The sequence below is a fragment of the Nematolebias whitei genome, chromosome 2 (genome assembly GCF_014905685.2).
Source record: "Nematolebias whitei isolate Nwh7 chromosome 2, NemWhi1, whole genome shotgun sequence".
NCBI classification, from domain to species: domain Eukaryota; kingdom Metazoa; phylum Chordata; class Actinopteri; order Cyprinodontiformes; family Rivulidae; genus Nematolebias; species Nematolebias whitei.
In genome coordinates this window covers 19940627-19959925 of record NC_056499.1, presented here as the reverse complement: position 1 = coordinate 19959925, position 19299 = coordinate 19940627, and the positions used below count along the sequence as shown (strand labels likewise).

At 41.1% G+C, this 19299-nt stretch overlaps 3 protein-coding genes across 3 annotated transcripts in view; 1 reads left to right on the top strand and 2 right to left on the bottom strand.

The window, feature by feature from the left end:
• Window positions 1–797, bottom strand: part of irf1a (interferon regulatory factor 1a) — a 9555-nt gene extending 8758 nt beyond the window's left edge. The window contains exons 1-2 of the mRNA XM_037697523.1: window positions 693–797; window positions 471–570 (exon numbers count right to left, since the gene is read on the bottom strand). Coding sequence (XP_037553451.1) covers window positions 471–570; window positions 693–782 — 190 coding nt within the window. The 5' untranslated portion in view covers window positions 783–797. The remainder of the gene's footprint in view (window positions 1–470; window positions 571–692) is intronic.
• Window positions 798–4403: 3606 nt separating this feature from the next.
• On the bottom strand, window positions 4404–11225 carry LOC119426135. Its single transcript, XM_037693700.1, is given in 10 exon segments — window positions 4404–5169; window positions 5257–5309; window positions 5644–5713; window positions 5820–5913; window positions 7827–7989; window positions 8115–8257; window positions 8347–8489; window positions 8554–8671; window positions 10630–10689; window positions 11162–11225. Coding segments are annotated over 10 exon segments (1674 nt in total).
• A 1354-nt stretch (window positions 11226–12579) lies between these two features.
• ddias (DNA damage-induced apoptosis suppressor) lies at window positions 12580–13753 on the top strand. Its single transcript, XM_037693688.1, has 4 exons — window positions 12580–12951; window positions 13067–13228; window positions 13343–13443; window positions 13692–13753. The coding sequence occupies exons 1-4, from the start codon at window positions 12827–12829 to the stop codon at window positions 13751–13753; spliced, it is 450 nt and encodes a 149-aa protein (XP_037549616.1). The 5' UTR covers window positions 12580–12826.
• Window positions 13754–19299: the final 5546 nt, after the last annotated feature.

Here is a 19299-nt window from a genome sequence, read left to right as displayed (position 1 = left end):
ATATATATATATATATATATATATATATATATATATACTATATGTATGTGTGTGTGTGGGGTGTGTGATTTAAAGCTCTTCTTAAAAGGCATTACTCTTCTACACACCGTTTAGCATTTCTACATGTTCATGCTGCTGATGTTCAGCATATTGTTTTTGTACTATTAATGCTTTGTGTATTCTTAGTTTAGTGCATTTCTTAGTTCATATCTTAGATCTTGTTACTGTTTTTCTTTTACAATGTATACTTTTGTTGGATGTAACTGGGTCCTTGTATACACAATTTTATTCCATCACATGTACCACATGTGGTGAGAATGACAATAAAGAACCTTGAATTGACTTCCATGTAAAGCAATAAATCCTAATGTCTCTTTAACCCAATATTGGATCGATGATGTGAATGTAATTGGTCTAATTGATGAGGCCTCACCTGATGAGATAAAACTGTCTCCATTTGGGATTCTTACCGGTGTGCATGGCCCAGCTCCTGAAGAGTGTCGCATCCCGGTCGATGCTCCAGCCATGACGAGCAGCATGTTTCCATGGGATTTGGAAGATGCGTGCCGACTGCAGGGTGAGAAAGTAACATTTATCACGATTCATAAGAAACAGCCTGAGCTCAGCTGTGCAGGTACATGCAAGTGTGAAGGAAGGGTGAGAGCAAGTTGAAAGGAGATTTGGGGTCTCACCTGGTCCAGCCAGCTGACACCTGGATACTTCCCAGACTCAATCTGCTCTTCCAGCCACGGCCTCAGCCTCTGTCGGCCCAACTGCTGCATGCTGCAACCCGAGACTCAGGTGAGCAACAAGGTGGTTGATATAAGAGCGTCACCTGCTTTAACAGCACTTTGAGTAGTGAGAGAAACTATTTTATGAGCTCGGATAAAATCAGAGGCTACACTGGAACTCCCATCCTACTCAACTGGATCTTCCAATCACAGTGCACGTAATGAAGTCAGTCCTGCTCCTCCTATTAATCTTCCAGCTGATATCTACTGTCTGCTGAATGGGCTCCTCCCGTTACAGGAAATAGACTAATTCAGTCTTTTCCCTCAATCAGAAGGTGAACATATGGGTGGATGAGGAAGGTGCTGAAGTGAAACCTCTTTGGAATGCTTATTTGCATTTCCTTATGCCTGGATATCGAAAGCAAAGCATAAATTCAACTCTGCAACAACAGAATTGGTTGAAAATACAGTAAATAAACCGACAATTTAATAATGATTATCACATAAAGATGATTTTTGGGCAGCATGTGCCAGCAACTGCATGAAAGAGAACCAAAATATGATTTTTATAGTTGGGTTTTTTTGTGTGCACCTGAGGTCAGTTTGGCAACCATCATCGCTCAGGTAAAAAACAAAAAAACACCAGATGGAAGCAGAATAAACGTGTGACCTGCGTGACACAGGAGACGGCTATACATGTTGCAACAAATCTTTAGAATAAGAAGCTCAGAAGAAGTGCTTTTAGGCCTGTCTCAACAAGGAGCGAGTTTTTGTTTCACAGATGAGTCGAAATATTAAATGACAAGGGGGATGCCGGAGTTCTGAGTTAACTCAACAAAAGACACCACAGGTCTTACGCTCCTTGTACACAAATAATAAATAAAATAAAGATCTTGAACTTAATGGTTAACAGCAGCTAGGTAACAAAGTTCACTGCAACACTTTTTGGTGTCGTAGCATTTGAAGTGGGAATTACGCATACATCAACTTTTATTGGAAAGAGAAAAAAAAAAAACAAGAATAGTGACTTTGCTCCACTCCATCAGAAAATAAAGATATCTATTCATTCTTGTCAATGAAGCAGGCTAAGCTTTTCGTTTGTTGTGATACGTGAAACGTGCTGAGTGAGGGTAATAAATGTACGCTTCTATGGAAATGAGTCAGCAGCTCCAAGGAACAGTAATGAGGAAGTCCTTTTACAAGACAGCTCCGTGTTACAACTGAATGTTGTGGTGTGTTTCGGTTACACAAGTCGGTTCATCATAAAGGTTTAGGACTGAGAGCTAAATGTGGTATTTAAGCTCACCAGTTAAAATTATGGCTGAGGTCTTTAAATAGAGATTCTTACAAGGAAATGTTATGATAAAAAAAAATCACAGTACGCATTTTAGTTTTTACAGTTTTTGTAATGCAGTTTTCAGAAAATGTATTTTAGAATCAACAAAACTGAATACAAAAGGTGGCGTAGATATGCTGCATTACTGGACTATGACATACTCAAGCATTTGTAAAAGGATATTCTCAAAACAAACCGATATTTTAAATTCTATAAAAACTTTGTGATCAGTTCCCATTAAATGATGAAATCCAAGAATGTACAAAGATGCTTACAAAAGGTAAAAAAAATAAAAAAAATAAAAAAAAACATCAGATCATATTTGCATCAGTCTATGGTGGCTCAGTGGTTAAGTGATCTAGTTTTAAAATTCTCATGTTACTGGTTCGAGCCCAGGTTGCGTCAGGAAGAAGATCCAGAGAAAAACAATTGTCTATTGGTGAGCACATTTCAGCTAATCTGCTAGTTGAGGAATTAAATTTTCATTTAGTGGATTAGTGTTTTTGCTAACTTTGGAAACTGTTCCAATCCATCCATTTTCATCCGCTTATCTAGGGTCAGGTCGTGGAGGTAGCAGCCTAATTACCAGTTACCAGTTAGAATTAGTTCCTGCTAAATTAAGTTTTGCCAGCTTTAAGTCTGCTAACAAAATTCACGTTTGTCTCGAAGAGTCCGTTAGGCACGCTATTGGTGAACTACGTGTACACGTGACGTGATTGGTCAATGCAGCATCAACTAGAAGGAGACAAAGACCTGAAAGATCTGAAGATCTCAATCTTGACCTCTCTAAGGTCCTGGGTTCAATCCCCGGTTGGACCTGGGGTCTTTCTGTGTGGAGTTTGCATGTTCTTCTCATGCTTGCATGGGTTTTCTCTGGGTACTTGGGTTTCCTCCCACAGACCAAAAATAAAGCATGTTAGGCTGCCTTCAGGCCCTGGCCTCCCTTGCAAAAGAGATCTGTGATCTCAATGGGATTTGCCTGGTTAAATAAAGGTTAATAAATAAGTAAGTGGCTTATCTGCTAAGTTCATGGCAAAAACCAAAACAGACATCTTCCTGTTTTGTTTCATTTTTTAATATAATTTTCTTCCATTTATTCTTTTCAATTTATTTGCCTTCTTTTATGATTGTCCACTGTTGTCATCAGATTGCAGGACATGGGCACCAGCGACCCCCGTGACCCAAAATGGAATAAGCGGGTAAAGAAAATGGATGGATGGACTGTTGTCATCACTCTTCGTAAAAACAGCTCTCTCTTGTAAATGAGTCCTCGAGGCTCAATGAGACTAACCTGAATAAATAAAAGTTGAATGAATGAAAAAGACGTGTGACCCAGACTGAGTGACAGTCATCTTAGCTGTTAGCAGTTTAGCGTTAGCTTCAGCTAACTTTTTGTGCCCTATTATCTGGGCACACCTGTGTTATCTTTGCCCACCACTTACCAAATCTTTCATGCAAGTTAACTGTGGCAGAAGAAGCAGCTAAAAAAGTTTTTAATCTAGAATCATCTTCTGCATTTTTTGCTGCAGATATCTCACAGCAGAGACGTCAACTCAAGGTTTGTGCTGCCTGAAATTGTTTTTGCAGGGAAAAAAAGCCAACATTATATACTCCTATAACATAACCACAGTAAAACAAGCCACAAAATGTTATGTAAAGAGAATATATATATATATATACACATATATAAAATGGATCACAATTCTATAGTTGAAGTAAAATAACTTCAGATGCAGGAAGAGGGCCACCTGCATCACGAAGGACCCCACTCACCCAGCACACACACTTTTTGCCCCGCTCCCCTCATGAAGGAGGTTAAGGAGCATTAAGTGTAGAACCACTAGATTGAGGAACAGCTTCTACCATGAGACTGTTATTAGACTCATGAATCTCTAATCAGGATAATCACTGTGAAAAATCACATCATGTTGCTGCTGATCTGATTCATTTTGCTGCTGATCTGTTTCATTTTGCTTTGTTCATTTGTGTTAATTTGCTCACACAGACTCATGTTCGTGCTGCTGTTCGTCGTATTGTTTTTATGCTATTGGTGCTTAGCATATTTTTAGTTGATATTTTTCTTAGTTCATATCTTAAGACATCATTACTGTTTTTCTTTTACATTTTATTGTTGGATGTAATTGAGACCTTGTGTTCAACATTTCGTTCCACCACATGTACCACATGTGGATAAAGAAACTCTGACTCTCTGACTTTACAGAATAGACGTCAAGTTTTTGTTTTTTGGGATTCATCATGTCCTGGATGACTGAGAATCAACACCAGCAGACGTATTTTTCACATTTCAGAATAAATCCCGAAACCAAATCAGTAAGCTACACGCTGTGATAGTCGCTGATTACTTTTATAGTATTGTCAGCCAGAAGTTCCGGGTAAAACTGAGAATTCAGGGTATTGTTGATTAAACCAGGAATGAAGGGGTTAAAGCAGGGCTGAGGGATCTTGGGAAATGTTTCTCCTGGACACTTGTTTAAAACATGCGTGGGATAACCACTTGGCTTTTCTGAGTACAGAGCATCAGACGGCTCTATTTTGCTTGGAACCGGCTGGTAACCATCCTTCATTGTAAGAAACTGGTGTGACCCTGTGGGCACACAGCTGTAGAAAGGGTTTTCCAGTTTGACAGCTGTCTCACAGGACCTCTCAAAGTTTCCCTTAACAACGCTCTTCAGCAGGCCAGAGGGACTCGTGTTGGTGCTGCTAAAGATGGAGCTGTCCGCGTGAGAAACTCTCCGAGAAGGATCTGCGGTGCTCGGATGATGTGACGTGTTTGTTGGCATAAGAGATGAACTATGCTGTAGTACAGGAAACAGACGAGCCAGTCGGTCAGGATCGTTCACTATGTCGCTCGCGTTAGAGGAGCATGCAGAGCCAGAAAGCGTTTCAGTCTTCTGACCAGAGCAGTTGGGTAAGAGCAGAGAGTAGGTGTGATTCAAAATGTCAGACGATCCAGAACCGTGGCTAGGTGAAAGGGGTTCTTTAAGTAAAGGCAAAAGTTCCAAGATGTTCTGAACAGCAACAGGAACTTCAGAAGACATTCGCTGATCGTCTTTGATGGCAGCAGCCTCTTGCTTCTTTGACCTGAACAGAGAGAAACACTTGCTTAAAATACAAATATAAGCACACCGCGGATGAAATGCGTTTATAAATGTGTTTGTGCAGACATACATTTCTTCTTCTGTAACACAGACGGACAGTTTGAGTGGCACAGGTGTTAAGACCTGAAACAAAATTAATATGAAATCACCCCACAGTGAAAATACCTTTGAAAACTAATTTTGCCACGGTTATAAAAGTGCATTGAGATTTAAACTATTTCTTCTTCAAATATATGACTCCCGTTTATTAATCTGCAATGTTAGGAACATCATTTGTTATAAGCACTTTCATTTTTTACAGTACAGTCAGGTAAACTTGTGCTAGTTCAACTTTAAAGCACCAATATCTAAAACAAGCTGCTAATTTCTGCATTTGTGTTATGAAAGTCTTGACCGATGTAACATAAAACGGTTCTGTGCACAAATTACTGAAAGATTCCAACAGAAGGTGTCTCACCACTGGCACTTTTAGATGCGTCACGGTCACCTTTGGTTCTAAATATGTGTCCCACCACTTTCTCTTGGCCCTGTAGTCAAATGAACACACCAAACAGGAGTTGCAGTTGTGAATTAATGAAACCAGGGAGGCAGATAAAGAATCAATGCAAATGCGTTTTTATCTGCGCGTCCTACTTTTTATAACAGTAGAAGATGGTACCACACAGGAGGGCTGCAAAAACACTGAGGCCAAGAGTGAGAGCCAAGACCAGGGAGTCAGAGGAGCCAGCTGTGAAGCAACAGGTATGATGCACGTGTTTGTACAGAAGGCACACAGCAGAGAAACAACAAGAACACATTCTGAAACGTCTTACGAAAAGGTAGCCAAGTCTGCTCAGATCTTTTGAGATGGGGCTTAGAGAAAAGTTTATGAATAAATAATATATTACCTGTTCTAGACAGCTCTTTGAATAAGCTTCAAGTTCAAGTATCTTTATTGTCATTCGAATAACATGTGGTACATGAGGTGGAATGAAATGATGTACTCAGGGTCCCGGTTACACCCAAAAATAGCAAAAAAGTATAAAAAGAAACTACATGTAAGGATCTATGACATACACTAAGATATATGCTAAACAGTAAAAATGTAAATACGGTAATTTGATGAAATGGGGTTTCATTCTGATTGGACTGACGAGCTAAAGGCTAGTCAGAACAGGGCTAAGGCTAAATTTGTGCAATTGGTGCAAACATCCATCCATTATCTTTTACCCGCTTCTTCCATTTTGGGTCACGGGGGTCGCCGGTGCCCATGTCCAGCAATCACTGTGCGAGGGGCGTGGGACACCCTGGACAGGTCGCACGTCCATCACAGGGACACATGGAGACAAACGAGACAAACAATCATTCACTCTCTCACTCACACCTAGGGACAATTTAGAGTTACCAATCAGCCTAACATGCATGTTTTTGGTCTGTGAGAGGAAACTGGAGTACCCGGAGAAATCCCACGCATGCACGGAGAGAACATGCAAACTCCACCCAGAAAGGCCTCCGGACCGGGATTTGAACCAGGGACCTGCTCGCTGAGAGGCAGCAGCTCTACCAGTTGCGCCACCGTGCTGCCCTTGGTGCGAACACCATTTTACAAATCTTTACACTGCCATTGATTTGGAATTGCACATTTTTAACCTGGAATCATGTGGTTACTTGTAAATGCAAATGGCAGCAGCAGCAGCAGCCAGCTGTAGCACTTTCAGTGCAGCTTGGTGCCCATCCGGCAGGAAAATCACAACAACTCTGCAATATTAACTGCGTAGTAAAACTAACATCAATGTTCAGGTTCTTAAAGAAGCATTTACATGAACTGCTATGAAACGTTTGAGTCTAGACTTCGGACTTGGCCCTGCTCAGACTAGCGGTTAACTCATCAACTTGATCTCTCCAAACTGAGGTTGTTCAAAGAGCAACATGCACAGGTAAGATAATGACTGTTCATTCTCAAGAAACCATTTCAAAAGATCCAGACAACCCATTTGAGAAACCTGCATCTATGGAAATTCATGTTGCAAAGATTATGAATCTATAGGAGCATCTGTGGAGCAACAATGTGTAGCACATAACAAAACACACTGAGTCAGCGCTTAATGTTACACTTTGTTCATATTTATTTCCTCTTAAATACTATTAAATACTGAGGCTTTAAGTGGCATTCTTACTCGCTTTCTTCACGTTAAAAAGTCCAACCCTGTGACAGCACTTCATTTTCATTTTACGACACATTATCAGGTGTGCTGTCCTAAATTAACTGAAACAAGAAACAGACCAAACGATGAGTAAAGTAAGTCAGACGTGTGAGCTCACAAACCACTATCCCACACCTTTTACAGTATATTTCGTCATTTTCTGGTGTTCGCAACAGGTAACTCAAAGTGTAGCACAACCAAAAGGGGGGAAATATCCACTTTTAACACTTTATCTGTGAGGAGTTTGAAGGTCCCAGACCTTATGATAATCTTCTAGTTCGAGCCCTGTCTGTATCACTACTGATTAAATCCCTAAAAAACTTTAGCTCCTTTAAGACTTATAGCAATTTTTTTTAATTAAAATTGATCTGTGTTGTTATTGCGTCATTCGATGGGTGAACCTTCTAATGAAGCAGAACTTCAGAACACACCTAATAAATTAAAGGACAATACTTACAGGTTTTAATAAGCAGCTCATTGCTGCTGTCACTGAACTTCTCATTCCAGCCTGCGAAGCTTCTCACTCTGATCCCGTACATTGTAGCTGAATCCAATTCATGACCGCTTATTGCATAGTACTGCAAATCCTTATCCATAGCTGGGATGATGAGTTTGGGAACCTGGTATGGAAAAATAAATGTTCAAAGAGAGAGAGGGATTGGTGAATTTCACTTTGCCATCTTAATTTAAGTAAATCTGCGGCTCGGTTTTAAGTAAACCACCTCAGCTGGTGAGCAGGTCCTACCTTCTTTGTGTCTCCTTCTTTATAAAAGGTCACTTCAGCTTTAATAGAATCATCAAGATACTTCATCATGTTTGTTTTCCACCTGACTTCCACGTTTCCATTGGATTCAACCACTGAGACGAGTGTTGGAGTCGGAGGTTTAACTGCAGCAACAAAAGTAAAAGTCAAGACTTTCACCTGCTCCGAGAACAGCTCTGGAAGAGACGAACACTTTGTAGGAAACTCAACATACAGCTCGTTGTGGTGTTGCACATTTTCACCTCCACCACTTTGCTTTCTCTCCTGACTGTTGCTGTGAATTTCTCGTTTATAACAGTAGAAAAGTCTTTAGAGCAGCAGCATTTATCACTGTTACACTGCTGAGGAGGGCAATCCCTGTGGAGAATACAGATCTGAATAAAATCGATTTTAAATTTACAATAAAAACATTTAAAATAGCACTCACTTGTGATCATAGTCATTCTCGATGGTCAAACTGTATTCAGAGCAGTTTTCTGCCTCAAACTGGCAAAATATCGTTTCATAGTCACAGTTACAGTCAAGGTTCAAGTTGTTTCCTGCACAAAACAGACATTACAGTGAATGATGTAAATGATATTAGAGATATGTTCTTATTAAAGCGCAACCGTTACCAAAGCCAAGATGCGCAGTGGCCAAGTGTCCAAACAAAAGCAGCAGCAGGGAATAAGACATTCTTCTGTCCCGAGCTCCAAGTTATTAAAAAAAAAAAAAAAAATTAGATAAATCATTTAATTGAACGTATATTTCATCGTTTAGATAAGAAAAGACATGTTAGTTCCGACAGTCCAGCTGCTTTTAGCCGCAAAGTGAAAGCGCCTCGAACTGCGCACTTCTCTTCCTGATGTTTTTCTGGATGTGTCGCGACTTCTGAGGAAGTTCCTCCTCCACTCCCGAGAGACCGTGTCCGCCCAAACGGCTTCGTGTTTACACGGAAAACATCATTTTTAAGGAAAAGAAGAACGACAAACAATTAAAAATGAAAAAAGCGCCATTGGAAAACCGTGGAATTAAACCAAAAATGTTGCAAATGATGCGTTTAGGTGCAGTAAGCGCGGAATGAAAGTGTCCGGAAATCGGCTGGACTATGACCATATTTGGTGTGTTAAGATTAAACATGGACATCTTTACTGTGATGCATTTCTGTTAGTTCCCACTGACTGGAAGCTGTTTATTGTCAGTACATGTTTACATGAACTCTGTTCACTGGTTGTTGTTGTCCCTGGCTTAATGTAAACAAAACACACACAAGCAATGAAAATCCTCATATTTAATATAACAATATTGAACAAATTTTAGGGACAAGAGAAAATCAAATTACAAATTATACATAATATTTTGCCTTTGTGAAATAAGTTATGTATTTATTTGTTTGTTTGTTTAAAATTGTTCTTCCAAAGACTGCATATTGAAACATGACTAAACTACAAAAATAATTCGATTCAGATTGTTTTCTATTACAACAAAGTCATGTTTGTAACAAATAGGTTCAAAGTTCTTTATTGTCAGTTGCATCATGGTACATGAGATGGAATGAAATTGTGGTCGCAAGGTCACAGTTACACCCAGAAATAGAAAAATATAAAGTATAGAAAGAAACAGTTTACAAGGATTTAAGATATACGCTAAACACTAATAATGTAAAATTATACAGTATATTAAACAACAGCCCAAACATGAGTCTGTAGTGAGCAGATGGGTATGAATACAGCAGCTTAAAGGTAAGAAATCAGCAGCATGGATAATCAGCAGCAGATCAGTCACATACCACCTATCAAAGTGGCATTTCAGTGATATATATATATATATAATTATATATATATAATATATATATAATAATTATTTTTACAGTGATTATCCTAGTTAGAGATTCATGAGTGTAACAGCCTCAGGGTAGAAGCTGTTCCTCAGTCTGGTGGTTCTACACTTAATACTCCTCAACTTCCTGCCTGATGGGAGCAGGGCAAAAGGTGTGTGTGCTGGGTGAGTGGTGTCCTTCATGATGCAGGTGGCCCTCTTCCTGCATGTGGATGTGTAGATGTCTGTGATGGTGAGGAGACTGACTCCAACAGACTTCTGTGCAGCCTTCACCACTCTCTGCAAAGCTTTTCTTTCTGCAGCTGTGCAGCCTCCATGCCACACGTTGATGAGCACAGGATGCTCTCCACTGCACACCTGCAGAAGGAGGTGAGGACTGAGCTTCCCAGACCAGCTCGTCTGAGCTGCTTGAGGAAGTCGAGTCTCTGATTTGCTTTCTTGATCAGGCTGGTGGTGTTTTTGCCCCATCTGAGGTTGTTATTTAGGTGCACACCCAAGTACTTGTAGCTGGAGACCACTTCCACTGCAGATCCTCCTATGTTTGATGGGTGGGAGGGTGGGGGGTTGCTCCATCTGAACTCCATAATCATCTCCTTCATCTTCTTTACATTGATGTGGAGGTTGTTCTTCCTGCACCAGCTCTCCAGATGTTCCACCTCCTGCCTATAGCTGGACTCACCATTGTTGGTGATGCGTCCCACCACCGCTGTATCGTCTGCAAACTTCACAATATGGCAGCCTGGATGGGTAGGTGTGCAGTCATATGTGAGCAGAGTGAACAGGAGGGGGCTCAACACACAGCCCTGTGGGGAGCCAGCGCTGAGGGTTATAGTGAAGGAAGAGAAGTTGTGGATCTTCACTGACCGCAGTCTGTTTATTAAGAAGTCTAGGACCCAGTTGCAAATGGAGGGGCTTAGTGTGAGTATCTAAAAAAGTTAAGTCTGGTCCTCTGGATATTCAAAAAACAAAACAAAAAAATGCAGAAACGTTTCGTCTTTCATCCGAAAGACTTCTTCAGTCTGAGGTGCTGTATTCAGCTCAGTCTTATAAATAGTGTGAGTAGTTTGTCCATCAGGGTCAGGGGAATCATGGTGTTGAAGGCCATGAAGAGCATACCGACGTAGGAGTCCTTCTGCTCCAGGTGGGTGAGAGCAGTGTGGACCACAGAGGGGATGGCATCCTCTGTTGAGTGGTTCTTGCGATATGCACACTGGTGTGGATTTTGATGGTGTGGATGGTGATGCTGATGTTGGTGGTAGCTTTGATGTGGGCCATGACCACTCTTTCAAAGCATTTAGTGACTATTGGGGTGAGTGCTACTGGCCAGTAGTCATTCAGACCAGTCACTGCAGAACTCTTAGGAACTGGGATGATAGTGGTAGTCTTCAGGCAGGTGGGAACTGTTGCCAGGATGAGGGAGGAGTTAAAGATCTCGGCCAGCACCTCACAGAGCTGACTTGTACAGTCTCTCAACACCCTCCCCGGGATGTTTTCTGGGCCAAATAATGGTATGCACTTTTGTAACATAACAAGAACAATGTGCTTTTTGCTAAAAGCTCTCTGGGTTTGGAGAATGTTACATTAGTTTATGTGCATTAATTCAGCTTTAACATTTTATTTTATCCCATCCATCCATTTTCTTCCGCTTATCCGGCGTCGGGTCACGGGGGTAGCAGCCTAAGTATTGAGGCCCAGACTTCCCTCTCCCCATAATATCAGCACTAAGCCCTAAACTAAACCTTTACTATCAACTTTAAGGTGCTGAAGCTCTTTGTCAGATATTTAATAATTAGACAAAAGTGGAATATAATGATTACTTTTTAACTGAAAACTGATACATGCAAGACAAGGAAATTACAGCATCAGGGATAAAATAGAATAGAATAAAAATCTCCACATCGAGAGGAGCCAGTTGAGGTGGCTCGGGCATCTGGTTAGGATGTCTCCTGGACGCCTCCCTGGTGAGGTGTTCCGGACACGTCCCACCGGGAGGAGACCCAGAGGAAGACCCAGGACACACTGGAGGGACTATGTTTCTCGGCTGGCCTGGGAACGCCTTGAGATTCCCCTGGAGGAGCTGGCCCAAGTGGCTGGTTAGGGAAATAAATGTTTAAAAAACAAATAGTCTGATGATCAGAAGATCAGTTTTGTATTATTTTTGTAACTTACTTCCCCATTTTTTTTCTTATAGGTTTCTTCAGCATCAACAAAGTTCATGCTCAATCATCCATCTTATCACTGAAAACCTTCCTCATTCTTTTCTTCCATTTAACTTTCAAGTTTCCTTGATCAAGCACAACATTTCAGCGGTTGCTGTCAAAATACAGAGCCATTGCACATATACAGTATTTCCACAAAATAAGACTTTCAGCACCTTCAATCGAGAATACGACACATTATCCTACCGGCCATAAAAACACTATTTTCCTTTTGATTATTCAAAGGGCTATCAACAACAAGTGATATTTTTGTATTTATATAATTACATGTGTGCGTGTGAAAAAAATTGAGATTAAATTGAAATGTAAAATTTTAGTGTACATATATATATCTACAGTACTGTACTGTATTTCCTTTCAGCCACCTGCAGTTCACATTTGGTCCACACGGTGGCAGCACTTCTGCCCGAGTTTGTAAACAAAACCACGAAGAAGACATTTACTACCAGGGCACTTCAAAACAGTTAGCTTACGCTAGCTACCCCGCGAAGTTTTTATTAAAAAAAATTAAAAAAAAAGAAGATTATTTTGGCGTTTTGTTGTAATTTTTTTCTACAGACTTTTCTCTAGTTATAACAGAGTTAAACCAGCCTCTATGGACTTGGATACGTTTTTGTTAATCGAAGGTGAACCTGTTCAGGTTCATCTCTGAGTCTGATGTCTGTCAGACGGGCTCTGGTGGATTGTGCAGTGTTGTCTCTGCAGGATTCCTGCGTGTTTTATCCGTGCTGTAAAAGCTGCTTTTCACGCATTGATACCGATCAGCTGGACACCACGACAAGGTATTAAAATCAATCAAACTGTTTTGCTCTGCTCGCCTATCTATTGTCATTAAAATTGTACGAGTTGAAAGGTTTTAAATCGCTTCAGACTGTAATAGTCCCTGTCCCTCCTCAGGTGTCGGTGCTCCAGATGTGGTTACAGGTGTCTGAGGGACCAGGTGGACTACAGATACCGTCTCTCTCTCTGGGTGACCCGGGACAGCTGCATTTTTGGTGTGACAGTGTTTGGAAACAGCTTGAACGCATTTTTCGGCATTCATGCAAGTGAATTACAAAAGTAAGTTCTAATAAATTCAAACATTAATTCCATTTATGTATCGTCAGCACATCTAATGACATGATGACTCAATCAGAAATCTACAACAGTGTAAACTTTGTTGTCATTTTGTAGGTTAGTGGAACATCTGGAGGGACCTGTAGAGCCAGCAACGAGGTCCAGACTGTTGGTGAAGGCTGTCAGAGACTGTTTCATTGGAAGACATTTCATCTTTGGTATAAAGGTAAAAAATGCCTATAACAGGACACCGAATAACGTGGGACGTTATTTATGCTGAGCTTACACAGATACAGATTTTTTTGTTTTACTTGATTTTGAATAATGTTTTTGCAGCTGTGCCTGCCTGTCTTTCTTTAGACCAGTGTAGTGTGCATACATCCACCAGAGGGATCTTCCAGTTGTGTTTAACCTTTATCTTTGAGATCAATATTAAATGATCGTGTTTTGTTATTGGGCGGCATAGTTTTGGAGATGGCAGAGCTGCCGCCTCTCGGCGAGCAGGTCGCCGGATCAAACCCCAGCTAGGGACCTTTCTGGGTGGAGTTTACTCCGTGCATACGCTCCGGGTACTCTGGTTTCCTCCCACAGACCAAAAACATGCATGTTAGGATGATTGGTAACTCTACATTGTCCCTAGGTGAGAGTGAGAGAGTGAATGGTCGTTTGTCTCTCTGTGTCCATGTTGGACTGGAGACCTGTCCAGGGTGTCCCCCGCCTTTCGCACAGTGGTGGCTGGACATGGGCACCAGTGATTCCTGTGACCTGGAAAGTAAGAAGTGGGTAAAAGATAATGGATGGGCGTTTAGTTATTCTACATGGCATAAAAATGTTATTTTAGTTTTTATTCTTGTTATAATACTATGTTGTTTTTATTTTGGCTGTTCTCTGCGGGGGTCGTCATAGTGAACAAACTTGCTCATGAGATTCGGCAGTTGTTTATGTTGAATGCCGTTCCTCATGCAACCTGGGCTTGGATCTGCAGCCTCAGGGTTATGAGACCGAAACACTGACCACCAAGCTACCACGACCACCCTTGCTATGATACTTATATTTTGCTACATTTTTGTTTGAGTTAATTAATGTCTAAAAATAAATCTCTTTAAAGTATAGCCTCATTCATTTCAATTCAGTTCACTTTATTTTTATATCACCAAGTCACAACAGAAGTTGTCTCAGGGCACTGAACAGAAACATTCACATACATAAAAAAAAACCACACAGTAAAAGTTATCGATCTAAGAAAGTCAGCGGATTGCATTAAATCTTCACTTCATTGTCGTCTCCCATCCTGAGCAAGCACAAAGGCAACAGTGGAAAGGAAACATTCCCTTTTAACAGGACGACTCCTCCATTAGAACCAGGCTCAGGACGAGCGGTCATCTGCTTCGACTGACTGAGGTTAGAGAGGACAGGAAGGAGAAACAAACAAACACAGAATGACAGGTCCAGGTGTAATTACATTTGTGTATTTTAGGAATTATTGTCACTACATGTTATGTGACCAAACAGCACACACAGCTTAAAAAATACTGACTAAGAATCTTTATTAATATTTATTTGAAAAAAAAAAAGGCTTATAGATATAGTTTTAAATGCATTTTTAAAGTCATTTACTTTTTTATTTGTTTTATTTTTTGTGAATAACATACATTTGTGTATTATTTGTCATTTTCATGCTGGAGAAGAAGAGACTTCTTTCAAACCTTCAGGCAGTTGTTTATTTGTTGTATACAGATCATTATGATGCAGTAACTTCCTGGTCCTGCACATCAGATTGTCTATCAGTGTCTACCATCCATCCATCCATCCATCCATTATCTTTACCCGTTTACTCCATTTTGGGTCACGGGGGTCGCTGGTGCCCATGTCCAGCAATCACTGTGCGAGGGGCGGGGTACACCCTGGACGGGTCGCAAGTCCATCACAGGGCCACATAGAGACAAACGAGACAAACAACCATTCACTCTCTCACTCACACCTAGGGACAATTTAGAGTTACCAATCAGCCTAACATGCATGTTTTTGGTCTGTGGGAGGAAACCGGTGTACCCGGAGAAAACCCACGCATGCACGGAGAGAACATGCAAACTCCACCCAGAAGGCCCCTGGACCGGGGTTTGAACCAGGGACCTGTTCGCTGAGAGGCAGCAGCTCTACCAGTTGCGCCACCGTGCTGCCCTGTCAGTGTCTAATTAGATGATAATTATTATCACTTGTAGTCATGTTCTGTGTTGAGCTTTAAATTAACAGTACATAAGTTAAAACTCAGTGTTGCATCATAAGTGAGAGATGAAATGAAGAGTTCTGTACAATAATTGATGTAGATGATTAACAACAAAGTCCATGCTCAATAATTCAGGTATAAAATCCAACATTTTTCAGTCAGGTCATCTGGACAGCTTAGTTTTTTTTGCTGAAACGTTTCGCCTTCGATCCAGAAGGCTTCATCAGTCAAGGAAACGCAACAAAACTGATTCTTCCACCAACACCTTACTCCAAAGTGGAACAAACCAGTTCTGCTTGTGATAAGATGGTCTCTTTGGTACGCCCCTCCTCCATTGCCGGCCCTCTTCCTTGTTGACAGTCTTGTCAAATTGGTTGAAAACAACAAAGTCTGAAAAATGTTGGATTTTGTACCTGGATTATTGAGCATGGACTTTGTTGTTTTCAACCAGTTTGACAAGACTGTCTACAAGGAAGAGGGCCGGCAATGGAGGAGGGGCGTACCAAAGAGACCATCTTATCACAAGCAGAACTGGTTTGTTCCACTTTGGAGTAAGCTGTTGGGGGAAGAATCAGTCTTGTTGTGTGTTTCCTTGACTGATGAAGCCTTCCGGATCGAAGGTGAAACGTTTCAGCACAAAAAAAGAAACTGTCCAGATGACCTGACTGAAGAATGTTGGAACCGCATTCATTTGATGAACCTAACTTGAGATGAAATGAAGAGTTCTGTACAATAATTGATGTAGATGAATAACAACAAAGTCCATGCTCATGACCTAACCTAACTTCATAAAAACTCATTATTCGCTTTAACTGAAACATTATTGTTTTTGAATAAATTAGTTTTAATGGTATTTGGTCTCAGCTCTTCTTGTATTCATCTGTCTCCTTTTAGCTGACCGGAACAGAAAGTGGACCTTGGTGTGGAGGTCCTGGTTCAAATGGCTCCAGCAGAAGAGAGTCAGCCCAATTTGTTGCAAGTCAAATGATTCTTCCTGAATCCAAGGGCCTGGCTGGCTGCACTGTACTGGGTTATTTTCATATTCTCCTTCAAAAAGCTTCAGAGTATGAAGAGGGGTCTGCTGACCCAGCTGCACCCCTGCTGCTCGGTCCTGGTACGAGCAGCAGCTTTAGTAATACTTCTTTGTGTGCCTCTGGTCTTCTCTCCCAGTCACAGCTCAGGTGAGGAAATATAGAAAAACACAATGGGTTGTATTTTGCCTGATAGTTTTTTTAAAGTAATTTCTAATACAAAACTGTAGAAAATCTAACCTAACTTCATAAAAACTCATTATTCGCTTTAACTGAAACATTTTTCCTGTTTATGCACCAATGTTTGGTGTAAACTTCATGGGTTAAAGGGGAAAAAAAACAAGTCATTATTTGACAACTGCTTTTGATTCCATCCTAGATCACAGCACCCTTCAGTCGCTCCCACTCCTCTGTGGGAACGGTCTCTCGGAGTTGTGACGTCATCAGCAGAGCAGGAGGAGGAAGGCTGCAGTACACAGGACAGTGGAGATGACAACAGCAGACAGATAGAAAACAGCGTGACATCACACCCTGAGCTGGAAAAGCATAAAGTAACAGAAGGAAGAGCGTCTCTTCTCCCTTCAGAGCAGAGTTTTTGCAATAGCCCGTCTTTTATTGGATATTCAAACTGGTCTTTTGGAGCGATTGCTGGAAACGGCCTTGGCGTTAACTCGTGTTTTAGTCCTGTCCCACCTGTCTGCAAAAGTTTCAGCCTCATTCCAAAGGAGTTCTCTACAAGTCAACACGCCAGATCCATTTTATCAAGCTCGTTGGCATGGGAGGATCTACCTTTCTCTGAGAGCCTCACAGAATTTTTGAACAAAGATTTTGACGTTGTTGGTGAAATCAAACCAAGTGTGCAAAGTGAAACTCAGACTGCAAGAACTCACCTGGAGGTCACTAACCCTGCAATTAAATGGACTTCTGCTTGTCAGAGAAACGCACAGATAAGAACCGGCCATTCATCGATATTAACGGATATCAGTAATGCACCTGCACCAGAGGGAGGGGTCGGACTGGACTTGCCTGATCAGGAACACAACAGGCCAGAAGATGAAAATGTTTCCCGTCGTGAGTTCATTTTGGAGAATGTCAAAGCTTGTCTGTCTTTTGAAGAAGAAGAGCAGCTTGAGATCAGTTATAACTGCTCAGCTGATTTATTCAGTAACACTCTCGGGAACAGCAGGGATGGAGAGAACACAGATACAGAACCTGGGAGATCAACCATTTGTTCGATATCTTCCAAGACGGAGCAACAGCCCCCGAGGGATGAGAATACGGCACAGCTAACGCCGCAAAGACTACAAATCAATAAGTGCAGCAAAGGAGACGGTTTAACTTCACACGGAACTGAACATTTTGACTTCATCCCTCTCAGTCCACTCCCATTGTTAAACTGGATGTGGTGACGCAATCACTCAACATGTCAATCAGCCACAGGACCGGTGAGTTTTCAAAAGAGATGTTGATGCGGAGCAGGAGATCCAACAGGCGCAGGAACAGTTTTACTCCAAGAAGGAAGTTCAGGAAAACAGACCAGTGGCTGCAAGTTGGCCAGGACATTAAAAGAAGCACTTTAAACAGCGAGTCATCAAGAACTATTAATTACGAGCAGGACTCCGGAGTTAAACGTGCGGCTGTTTGTGATTCTGAGGATGATGATGGAGTAGTTGCTCCCACTCCTGTGAGTAAAACACTCAGCGTTTTGTCCAGAAGGAGACAAGAGACTGAAAGTGGCCGCAGCGATTTGGGTCTGATCAGGAAAGCGAATCAGAGAAATGGAGTTGATTGTCAAAGACTTTTCCAGAATCAAACTCTCACATCACCACACAGACGTGAGGCACAAACTGTGAATTATAAAACTCAGACTGTTGACGAGGGGAGACGGGATGGATCTAACGATAACCACTTGGACGATGCACACCAGAGCTGTGATTGGTCTAGAGATCTGTTCTCTGACTCTGTTGCAGAATAAATACAACATTTGTTGTACGTTGTGCTGTAAGTGCAGTTTGTTGTTGTGGACGTCTGCTGCTGCCTTTACTGGTGCTGCTGCCTTTACTGGTGCTGCTGAGTGCAAAAGCATCAAAGAAGAACCTGCTTCAGACTTTTCATTGCAGTTGACTTGTCATCTACGTATTTTATTTCCTGCAGCCAGGTTGAACAATGGTGCAGTACAATCTCCACTCAATGAAACGATAGATAATTGTATATAGTTTTGAAATAAAACGTAAATATTTGGATGTTCACATAAGCATACAGCACTTTGCCTTTAAGAGTTATTATTTTAATTCATGGAATGATAATTTACTTTAAAGTTTTTTTTTATTTTTTTATTCCAAGTGCTGCAAAACGTGTTTAAAAATTAAAAAACAAAACATTTTAATAAATGTTTATTTATTTGCTTTACTCCAATATAATTGTAAAAAATGCACTGTCGTCGTACGGACATTCTCACCTCGTTACAATAAAATGTTTTAGAAATCGCCTAAAACGGTTCTTATAAGAAGGAGGAAAAAAAACCGGCAACATTTGAAATCTTTAAGTTCTGCTTTGAAAAGACTGGTGGTCAGTGCAACGATCACAGCCTTTCTGTTGATGTGCATAAAACCACTGAAGAAGTTTCTTTGGTTCCACCTCTGTGGTACAGAGGCAGTGCTGCCAATAACATACTAAGAGCATGGACAGGACTGCAGAACGGATGGTCCAAGTACCCCAGAGAGTCATAATCTGTGATCTCATGTTTATATTAATCAGATTATGTCAGATATTATCCATCTTTATTGTCAGAGCTCTGTTTTGGAATCCAGTTCTGT

Excerpts from the sequence above, each read along its gene's own strand:
- ddias (XM_037693688.1), top strand. The coding sequence starts at position 12,827 with ATGTCTGTCAGACGGGCTCTGGTGGATTGTGCAGTGTTGTCTCTGCAG. Across the intron at positions 12,952-13,066 it reads CAGCTGGACACCACGACAAG|GTGTCGGTGCTCCAGATGTG; the intron begins GTATTAAAATCA and ends GTCCCTCCTCAG. Across the intron at positions 13,229-13,342 it reads CATGCAAGTGAATTACAAAA|GTTAGTGGAACATCTGGAGG; the intron begins GTAAGTTCTAAT and ends GTCATTTTGTAG.